This window comes from Chlamydotis macqueenii, chromosome 2 (genome assembly GCF_036417535.1).
Source record: "Chlamydotis macqueenii isolate bChlMac1 chromosome 2, bChlMac1.mat, whole genome shotgun sequence".
Taxonomy (NCBI): domain Eukaryota; kingdom Metazoa; phylum Chordata; class Aves; order Otidiformes; family Otididae; genus Chlamydotis; species Chlamydotis macqueenii.
In genome coordinates, this window is record NC_141557.1 from 118,832,899 (window position 1) to 118,843,911 (window position 11,013).

The 11,013-nt window shown below is 43.3% G+C and overlaps 1 protein-coding gene across 1 annotated transcript in view; it reads right to left on the reverse strand.

The window, feature by feature from the left end:
• The window catches only part of LOC104477046 (ethanolaminephosphotransferase 1-like), a 54,933-nt gene extending 46,948 nt beyond the window's left edge, over positions 1 to 7,985 (reverse strand). The window contains exon 1 of the mRNA XM_086740783.1: positions 7,898 to 7,985. Coding sequence (XP_086596909.1) covers positions 7,898 to 7,954 — 57 coding nt within the window. The 5' untranslated portion in view covers positions 7,955 to 7,985. The remainder of the gene's footprint in view (positions 1 to 7,897) is intronic.
• Between the last annotated feature and the right edge of the window lie 3,028 nt (positions 7,986 to 11,013).

Sequence of the window (11,013 nt, forward strand, 5' to 3'; positions counted from 1 at the left end):
CCCGTACTCAATGGGCTGTGCTACTTTTAATACAACCCAGGATGCTGTTGACCTTCTTTGCTGCCAGGGCATCCTCGGGGCTCATATTCAGCTTCCTGCCTGTCACAATCCCATTTGCCAGCAGTAAGGGGCTGCTGGATCACAGATCTGCTGACTAGCTATGCCTGAAATGTGGGATCCATGAGAGACATCAGAGCTACACTACAGCTGACAGAGAAGCACATTTGGGGGCAACAAGTCACAATGTGGTGGCCCCAACAGTGTGGTTCTTGTTCACTATGTGAGACCAGATAAACCTGAATCTTTACTAAGAGGACTGTGAGCACCCAGATCAGGGAGAGGTGGAGAGGGGATAATATTGGAAGTCAGTGATCATTTTTCAATCAAGAGTAGTTATGTTAAGGATGCTGCTTAACTTGTCTTCAGGAAAAGGCTTTGTTTAGTAAGACATGTTCAAACACTTAACAACAAAGCCAAAATGATGGAAAAAAACCCCACAGAAACACAATTAAACATTGAGCAAGGAACAGCAGAAGGCAGATGCACATTTGGTGCTGTAAAGGCACAAAGCTAGAGGATGGCCCAGTCTGGTAAAAGTACAAATACTGCTAAAAAGCAAGACCTGCACACTCTCAAGGAACTGCACAAAAAGATCCATAACCATCCCTATTCAAAGAAGCTCTAGCATGGCAAGGGAGCTGATTTCTAGGTAATTTTTGTGTAGACTGGTCTTCTACACAAGTTGGTAAAGGAAAAGACAGCAGGATTCTGTGCCACATCTATTTGTGTGCATGTACAAATACATGTGTTTTTGGAGGTGCCAGCAGCCCTTTAAAGATCGAACGGTAGACTGAATTCCCACACAGGTGGAGCTCTGCTAGAATGTGTACCTAAATCTCTGGGGAACCCAAAGAAACCACTCTAGGCCCAAAAAGGCAGGTAGAGTAAAAGTGGGTTGTAGTTTTCATGAGGGATGCTAAACAGGGGCTCTGTACCACGTATGCTAAACAGTTGTGTGATCTAGTATCCCGATGCATAAGAGAGAAGACATTTCATAGAAAGACACAAAAATCCTCTCTCTACAAAATAACCCTTTTAAGAATGATACCTCTAGATTTGTAACAAATAATCCACACCCAAATCAGAGATACATCTTTGCAATTAGTATTCTATTAAAATACAGATGAATAAACAAAAATAAATACATACGAACACATAAATGTGTATATATGCATATCCCACACATAAAAATCCAATAAGCATTTCAGAACATGAACATCTATCTCGATAAAGTAATAAAATGAAATTATGTGGTTGGTATTTGCACTTCTATGAGATTCAACAAGGCATGCAACTCTTCATATCCAGCACGTTTGTCCCACAAGTGATCTAATGAACTTTTGTAAACTCACAGGCACTCAAAAAAAGTACAATTACTCCATTGTTGGGAAAAAAGTCCTGCGGCAACTAATATCAAATGCAACATCTCTATCATGTGATTTAATTATGTTGTCGGCTCAATAGCATTAGCATATGGAAGGAAAATGATGACTACAGAGCTCTTGAAATGCTACATTCTGCCAGCTACGATTACAACAGGATAAGAAATAAGAAATTATATGTGCACGAAGATGGTCTTTCAGACTTATGTAATTCGGTTGGCCCAAGACTCTTCTACACATGAATACAGTGACAGAAAATGTAAGCGTAATGAATGATTTGGCTTATTTCACATATTACTCAAGAACTTTTAATTACACTCCCAATCTTCCAATCCACCAAAGTAATATGAAGACTCCAGGATTTTATTTGTAGAACAGTGGGCTGTTGACTCACTGTTTTTATGGAAGGTGGAAAACGTTAGTTTTGGCTGCCTCAAATATTCAAGGGCTTTATTAAACTGAGGTGGCTTGAAAAAAACTAACTACAGCAGATAAAACCGATGACAATTGATTTTAAATAATTAAAATTTTGGAAAAAAACCTGAAAAATACCATCTGCAAAAACACTATATAATAAACACTGTACTCAACTTGTATCAAATTGTCTGTGCATAATCATGAACAGTACTAACTGTCTCCTAAGAAATTCCAGATAAACATGCAAATGGAAGTCTCCTATTCTAAATTTTCAAAATCCTTGTGCTACTGGAGTCAAAAGCAAAACTCCTATTAAATCAATGTGAGCAGAATCCATTGTGTTTCTAAATCTCATAGTTACACAGGTAGCCTTGGAAATGCATAAAGTCTTAACAGAAATACAATATTGTATTTTTCCACACTAGACCGATCCTGAACTTCCAGAAAAAAAACTATCTAGATTATACTCAACATAATTTGCTCTTTTGGTATGAGCCAGTACGAGAGAAACAATCAAGCCTTGAAATGTGATCATCATACCTCTGATTTTGTTTCTCTAACCTACCAAAATGAAGGCTGGGAAGCAACTTGAGAAGTCTTCTAGTCCAGCACGTTCACCTAATGCAGGATCATGTTTAGCAGACCTTCAGGAAGCAGATGAAGTTACCATGCGGTAATGAGCCACTGGCTTCCAATTGCTTGCAGTAAATGACCATGTTGGCAGATTGAAATAGAACACAGTATCCAAAATTTTGCTAAAAAAGGTGTAAGCAACTGTTTATTAATACTCAATTAATACGAGATTTTAGGTCCTCCCCAAGAGAAACAAAATGATTGAGCAGCCCTGAGGAGAAGGACTTGGGAGTACTGGCGGACGAGAAGTTCAACAAGAGTCAACAATGAGCGCTTCCAGCCCAAAAGCCAACCACATCCTGGGCTGCATCAAAAGGAGCGTGGCCAGCAGGTCGAGGGAGGTGACTGTCCCCCTCTATTCCACTCTCTCAAGACCCCACCTGGAGTACTGCATCCAGCTCTGGAGCCCCCAACATGAGAAGGATGTGGACCTGTTGGAGCAAGTCCAGAGGAGGCCATGAAGATGATCAGAGGGCTGGAGCATCTCTCCTGTGAGGACAGGCTGAGAGAGTTGGGGCTGTTCAGCCTGAAGCAGAGGAGGCTCCAGGGAGATCTTATTGTGGCCTTCCAGTAACTCAAGGGGGCCTACAGGAAAGACGGGGAGAAACTCTTCAGCAGAGCCTATTGCGATAGGATGAGGGATAATGGTTTTAAAATAGAGGGAGGTAGATTCAGATTAGACATAAGGAAGAAATTGTTTACAATGAGGGTGGTAGAACATGGAACAGGTTGCCCAGAGAGGTGGTGGAAGCCCCATCCCTGGAAACATTCAAGACCAGGGTGGATGGGGCTCTGAGCAACATGATCTAGTCAGGTATGTCCCTGCTCCTTGCAGGGGGGTTGGACTAGACGACCTTTGAAGGTCCCTTCCAACCCTAGCTATTATATGATTCTATGATTCATTTCTTAAGACTGATAAAATGATGGTACAATATCCCTAGTACCTGTTCCAGTGCTTAAATACCCTTATCGACACAAGACTGACATAGCATCCACCTTAAATTTCTGTTTGTGCAGCCAAAACTTACATATTGTCTTTCTTTCAAAGGGCATGCATGAAGATTAACCGGTTGTTAAGGTCTTACTCCCACAGTACTCAGACTGTTTCTCACAACTCATCTTAGAAATTCCTAACGCCATTCTGCGGACTGTAAACTGTGTGCCAAAGCAAGCAGGACATGCTGTTCCAGCTGATACCTGATCAGCACATCAGCTACAGCAGTATGTATAACCCTTTGACATATCTATGACACTTCACACTTAAGAGCTTTTTTTTTCTCTTTATTATAACAGCCACAACATTGCTGACATGTTGATCACCAGGTATCTTTTTTTGCAGTCTGTTATCTCTTATTTTATGTTTGAAATGTTGATTTTCTTTCCCCTAAGAAAACTGTACCTTGTTTACTGAATTGCTTTGTATTGATTTCTGGCCATTATAGGCCTTTTCCAAGAACATTTTAAATCATAAGTCTATTCTTAAAAGTGCTTTATTATTACACAAAAATTTTTACAAGAGCAATCTCCCTTCTGTTAATCAATGAAAATATTGAACAGGAATGTAGTCAGGACAGAGGGACAGCTCTGTAGCTAGGATCCCATTTGACAGGACCTCCTACTTTGACAGAGAACTTAAAATCACTCTTTAGAGTAACGTGTTTCCATTACAGACTGATTTAATCTTACCTTTACCTACTTTACTTACGAGAATGTAGGACAGCATCAAAAGTCTCACTGAAGTCAAACTACATATTCCTCACTTACTGTCCCCTCCTTCTCTGCACAGGGAGTTACCCTCTAAAAAAAACAGCTTAGAGGACAGAAACAGCATGGACATAACAAGATGAAAAAGTGGAATCTGACCTATTCTTTAAGTCAAGTCTCTACAGTTTGTTCTTAGATCTCTTTTACACTGAAAGAGGATAAGATGTCAAAGTTTTCTGGCTTGGAAAATGTCAGCACATAGGTGCTGTAGAAAAGCTAACTCAAAGTAGATTTGCAAGGGAAATACTAAGATCATAGTGATGAGAAGAGGCAATGGCAACAGGAGCTCATCATTAACACCACTGCATTCTGCTCAGAAGAGGAGAATAAAAATAAAAAAAAAACAAACTCTGCTTTTATTTGTACTCATCATCTGGCTGTCTCTGAGCTGCTTGTTTCCAACAGAAACCCAAACAGGTGGAAAAAAAAGGCAGCTGGGTAATTCCATGAGTGCTCCTCTAGGACTGCAAAATGCTGGTAACAGAAACATAAAAGTAGGAACGACATGACCCAAGGCCTAAAATTGCAGTTGGCTGTAGCATTTTGGCTGTGTCACTCCAGATAGTAGGGAACAACACAAAATCCAAGTATCAGCTGCTTCTGCTCTACAGTTGGAGCAAATCGCCTGCGCACACAACTGCCCTGAAATCAGCATCTCCTCATCTGCCCCACAGACAAGAAGACAGCAGAATTACCACAGCAGCAATACCCAGGGTTGTGTCTGAACTGTCTCATTGACACATCTCTGCACACTTTTGAACAGAAAATTTGAATCTCTGAATCCCCATTAACATGCAGAACGAAGAGGAATAGATTTGTAAAGTGAAATAGCTAGCCCTGAGGATCTGATGTCCATGCTATAAGGATTTCAGGAGGTTTTACACTGAACTGGTTCCAGTATGATACCATGGACTGAGCATACTGGGTGTACTTGTGCATTCCTAGTACAATTGGTTTATGTCCATTCAAAAGGAACATATTTTGTGTGCTCTGGGGTCACTCGGTGTTATAAACCAAAGCTTAGTAGTTGGAGAAAACTTGCTTTAAAAGCATAATATAATATACATGCACCTGACAATGCTAAAGGGTGCTGAAGTCTTTGCATTCATTATGTCTGCCACCCCCTTTGCACAGAACTGCACCAGCTTTGTTGCCAAGGCCCTCCTCCAACAGCGAACAGGAGACAGACAGTGGCTGAGACACACAATCGCGGCATTCATGGCAGAGAAATGAGCTCAGCTGTGTAAAAATTTTGAAAACTGAGCAGTATTTTTTTTCAGGCAAAATTTACCCTTATGAAATGGAGTCGATTACACAAATTATTCTTTTAAGTTGTGTTATGATCACCTCCCAGTTATCTGCCAATAAATTGTGCAAAGTGTGGAGCATATTGAGCCACTGATACTAGTGGAAATATAATGCTGCAACATGATGCACAATGGAGAGGTGGATGCCTCTACCTAGTCTCCTACGCACACATCAGGACTGGAAGCAATACACTGTTTTACCTGATTATTGAAGGTGTGCTAATAAATCCTTCCACAGATTATCTGTCTTTTACAGAGCCAAGCCGTGTATCCCTCTACTGCACTCTAGAGCTGGGTCCACCAGGAAACACGCCACAGAGATATCCAGGTGGCTGTAGAAAGAGGTAACTCGTGTCTGCTGGGCACAGTAACCTGAGTTTAGCGCCAGTCCTGTTGACTCAGGTGGCAGCAATCTCCTCAGCAGGGCTGGGAAGCTGGAAGAGCAGGATGAGGTAAGGTCCTAGGCTGAAGGGGAGAACGGAGGAGATGGCAGTCAGAGGGCAATAAGAGGTTGAAGAGCATGTCTCAGGCCTGGGAGGTGGTGAGAATAAAGCTGTGGTTGTGGTAGAAGCCGTGGGCATGGGAGGGTGAGGTGAGGTGAGGAGGTGGGGAGGAGATGGGGGCAGTGATTGGTGTCTCCCTGCCTCTCCTTGCTGCACTCCCTTTGCATTTTTTGGAGGACTTTAACCCATTGTGAGCAGCACTTCAGGAATGGGCAAAGCTGCCATCACCTGCCTTGCCCATCTACAACCTGGAACACAAGAAAGATGGTGCAGATACGCTCAGAGAAATACATCTGATGGGGTTAGCACTGCTGAGCTGGTGGGGTAACCCGTGTCATTTGGATTTACTTATTTATTTCCAGGATGTCGCAGTCCTCGGATAATAGAGAGCTGACTACTTGACCTCACCTTTCTAAAACCTGTACCTACCATAGTTTTCCAGAAGATTGCTGAACAGATACTTCTCAAGTGTGTTGGCTGATCCCTACAGCCAAGAAAACTATGGCCTTTCCAATGCTCCCAAGAAACTGAAGTCATTTTAATGTACTCAACTGAAATGTTTTGCTATGTGATTCTGTCTTTTGGCAACCATTTACCCTGTAATTCATAAGTAGCACATAACTATTACTAGGTCTTAAAAATAGTTATTTTGATTCTTCCCCATTCACATTTGTTTGTAGCTACTTTCATTCAAGTGTTAAGGAAGAATGCAACACAAGTGTTCCTTGTATTTGTACCACAAACTCAAACATTTTAGGAAAGTTACTTAAATAATAATGTCTGTTTATGCTAAAAATAGCTCTTTATTTTTCCTCCAGTGATCTCAGTCAAAACTGCGGCTCCACCATTCAAGCACAGACCTGTGCAACTTATGCCCAGTGGCTAGATGCAGCTCGCAGCATGTTTTATCCCGCTTACACAAACAGGCTGGTACATTTTAACAAGCTGCTGTGCATAACAAGTTTCTAGTAGGCGACCTGGAGAAGGCTTTTGAAACCCCAGTTCCTCCACCGTCATTCACCCTGCAGTGAGCAGGCAAAAAGCGTGGGCCCAAGGAAGGGAAGGGCTTGGTAGGAGCCGGGAGAAGCTGAGCACCCCAGTTGGATGCCAGGCTGGGAGGGTGCGTGGTGAAGGCCAGATGCATGGGGAGCGCGGGGCAGGGGCAGCCTGGGAAAACTGTATGTAAAATAAAAGGTTGGGGTGCTGGGAGCTAGCATGCCCTCCATGCTTTTAACAGGGAGCAGAGCGAGGGTGTGTGAACAGGGCGGCATGGCCCATCCCAGACACCTGCATCTCAGCTAAAGCAAATCTGGGTAACCCCCACCCATCCATTTGAATCCTGCAAACCTGTTCTTTGCAAACATGAGGTTTAGTTCAAATTATTTAAAGTAAGCTTCCCCCCCCCCCACCTGAATTTCTTATTCATTTCTTGAAGCCAAAGCATTCCTGCGTATGGAGAATTTGTGCAGAGCCAGACAAACACCGCAATGCACACTTTCTTACCGAAATACTGAATTACTCCTAACCCATGCTTCTTTACAACACGCGGAGCTGTTAAGGATGTCACTACTCGCTTAAAACCCAGTTAACTCGTGTTTCCACGGAGACCTGCCGCTTTGGAAACATCCAGTTCCCACCCTCACTTGACTCTGGCAAGACCCTGGCCAGGCGAAGGCCCCCCCGCCGACCGAGGGGGCACTGGAAGGAGCCCGGCGACCCCCCGGGACCGCAGACAGCGCGGGGCCGGGCCGGGCAAGCAGCGCCCGCAAGCCCGGAGCCCTGACACGCCGTGCCGGGAGAACCGGCCGCCCAGCCCGACCCCCGCAGTTACCTTGTACCGGCGGAAGCCGTCCAGCTGCCGGGCGCTGACATACCGCCACCGACACATCGCCCCGCCGCGCCGGGAGGGCAGGCAGGCAGGCAGGGAGGCGGCGGGGCCAGGGCTGGGGCCGGGGGCGGGCGGAGGGCGGCTCCCAGGCCGCACCCCTGGGCGGGGACCCGCCCCCCCGCTGCTGGGCACCCCCGGGGACGAGAGGGGCGCTGCGGGGGCTGGGTGCCCGCCGGCCTCGGCCTCTCCCCGGGTGGCTCCCGCCCGTGGGAGCGGATCGTTTCCCCGTGTCCCAACACCTTCCTCCGGCCTCGGCGGCCGCCCGCCGTCAGCGCCTTCTGTAAAGCTCCGGGTTTCTGACGGTGCTCGGTGCTCACCGGGAGCCGCGACCCAAGGAACGTAGCAGTATGGGGCCCCGAAACTATTTTTCCGGTTAAAGGTGTAGTAAGGATGCCGTGTGTATAAAGATGCACCTGTGAGGACAGTACGCAAACCAACGTTACTTAAGTAACGTGTTTTAGAAACAGGTGACACCAAGCATTAAAGATTTTATTGGTGTCCGCCTTCATCTGCCTCTTGCATGTCTTTGTTAAAACCCATGCACCAGAGCCCTGCAGACCACATCAGCCCGCAGTACGTTCTGCACCTCCTGATTTCCAGGGAAGTGAAGCACTGGTGTAGGCAAAAAAAAAAAAAAAAACAAAAAAAAACTAGAAAACATCAGGAGTAATATTTCAGCTGCAAATGCACTTAAGAGTATGGCATGACACCTTGCGTTACCTTCGCCGTACACTGTTAGAGGGGAGAGCTGAAATCATATACATGAGGGTTCATGATCTTATTCACCAAATGGAATCTATCCAGAAAGGAAATCAATTAAAATCCATTGCTTGCACCCCGCAAGCTCTTCCAGGCACCTAATGCATTGAAAGAGCCAGTGTTATTTTACAGACTGTGCAGGTTTGATAGGAATTATATACAAGTTAAAATCGCTAAGTGCAAACTGTATACAATGGTTCTTGTCCTGTATTATTAATTACACATTAATCACCTGACATGTGCTTACACCTACATTCTGCTTCCAGCAGCAGCATCTAAACTTCTGCTCTTGAAAACAACCCAGAACCGCAGCAGTCAGTTTCAGGTCGCTGAGTTAAAGATCAATTCCAGTTAAGAAAGCTAAAGTATTAGGAGTTCATAATTTTTAGGAGCCAACGCTAATTTTAATTAGTGTTCATACCCTGGGTTTTGATTTGGGATCCCCTTCACCTCTCATTGTTAATCACTTTTTTAAGTTGTATTATGCTATTTAATTAATCTGCAAGGGTATATAATAAGACTTGTGACTAATACTGTACTCAGCACGTTTTTTTTTATGCCAGTAAGTCATGAAAAATCACCAAATCATTTTATAGTTATCACCTTCATTTCTTAACTCCAACACTCATAAGCCTCAAACACAAGAGCAGAAATTGGGCTGAACAACTATTAGGAGTGTGATGGACAGTGGCAGAAAAGGTGATTGCTTTTCTGAAAGCTAGAAGGTTGCAAAGTATTTTTTTTCTCTTCGTAGGCCTCTAATTTTATGTTTAAAAGATGTACTGTCACAAAGATACAGATATAGAAGATATATAGATACAGCAAATACAGAACACAAATTTTATTTCCTGTTCTTCTCTCAAAACTGTCTTGGTGATAAATGAAACACTTTTTTAAAAACCCCTCATAAATACTCCACTAAACAGACATTGTAGAAAACTAAATAAATGTAAAAATGCAGTTTCACGAAGTCATATCTCAACACGTTCTATGTCTGCTAAAGAGCACATCAAAGGAGGCAGATAGACAAGTGTTAGATAAGCTGTACTGAAGAAAGGGAAGCAGAGTGGTGACTGGGTATGGAACACCACAGAGCAAGCCATGACACAAGTAACACAAGTTTGAGAATACTATGGAAATTATACTGAGACATGCTAGCCTCTGATTTAAGAAACTTTCTTGATTTAGGCATCACAGTCCATACGAATGGTTGGCCCTTAAGACCAAGCAGAAAGGCGAGCCAAGCCCAGGTGTTAGCAACATCCACACCCATGTGATTTACCACTATACCTGATGTTCTCACTGTTTCCATGCACACCCACGTATATGTTTAGAGGGTTATCCTATGGTTACATTTTTCAAGCTGAGATGTTTTCAAGTTCTTTTCCAGAAAATGGTTTGAGCTGTAATCCAAGCTGCCTGTCCTACATGCAGGATTATGGGAAGAGCAGTGAAAGCAGCCCTAGTGCTGTATCACATCCGCTTGTGTCTTTTCTAGAAAATTAATGAGCTGTAGCCTAAGTAAAGAGGAGCTCATGAGTATTATAACCTGAACAAACTCCCATCTCATAAGCCTGAGTGTGGATAAGACAAAAGCCCAAATCAGAGCACAGTTAACTTTCACTACAGAAAAAGCTTAAGTATTTTAACAACTGTGTCTCAAACATTTGTGACAGTTCAGACTTTACTAAGTAAGAGACCCAAAAATGGCTTTCTGCAGCTCAAGGGGAAATAACTCAAGGCCAGATTTGAATCCAGGAAAATCAGTAGAGTAATTCTCAGGTCTTCAGTGCTGTTTACTAGTTATGTGTAGTACTGAGAGGTAAGCAGTGATTCATTATTTTAAAAGAGCAGGCCATTGTACCACTGGCATATGGAAGAAAAAGTTAAAAAGAATATCTGTTCCACAGATATAAATAGTATTAAAAAAAAAAAGGAAAGAGACCAAACATCAAGACAAGTTATATTTTTCACCCATCAAAACGGTAGGAAAAGAGGTGAGTGCTCAGGATGGCTCAGAATGAATCCTGGCTCTCAGTTTTCACTTTCTCTATTACAAATTATATTAATAAATTAATAATGATGGAGTTTCTTGCATAGGGAAAAGAAAACTGCCTAGTATGGCAACTTTTAATAATTTATAACAGTTTCTTGTTCATTCCCTAACTTAAAGCTGCTTGCTCTGCAATAGCCTTTATCTGGAAGGCATCTAATAGTACATTCCTGCCTGCTTCAAGAAGTAAGAAAAAGCGGAGAGACATCATGCAGAGAGCAAACCCAAAATCATCAGCTGCCAAAGT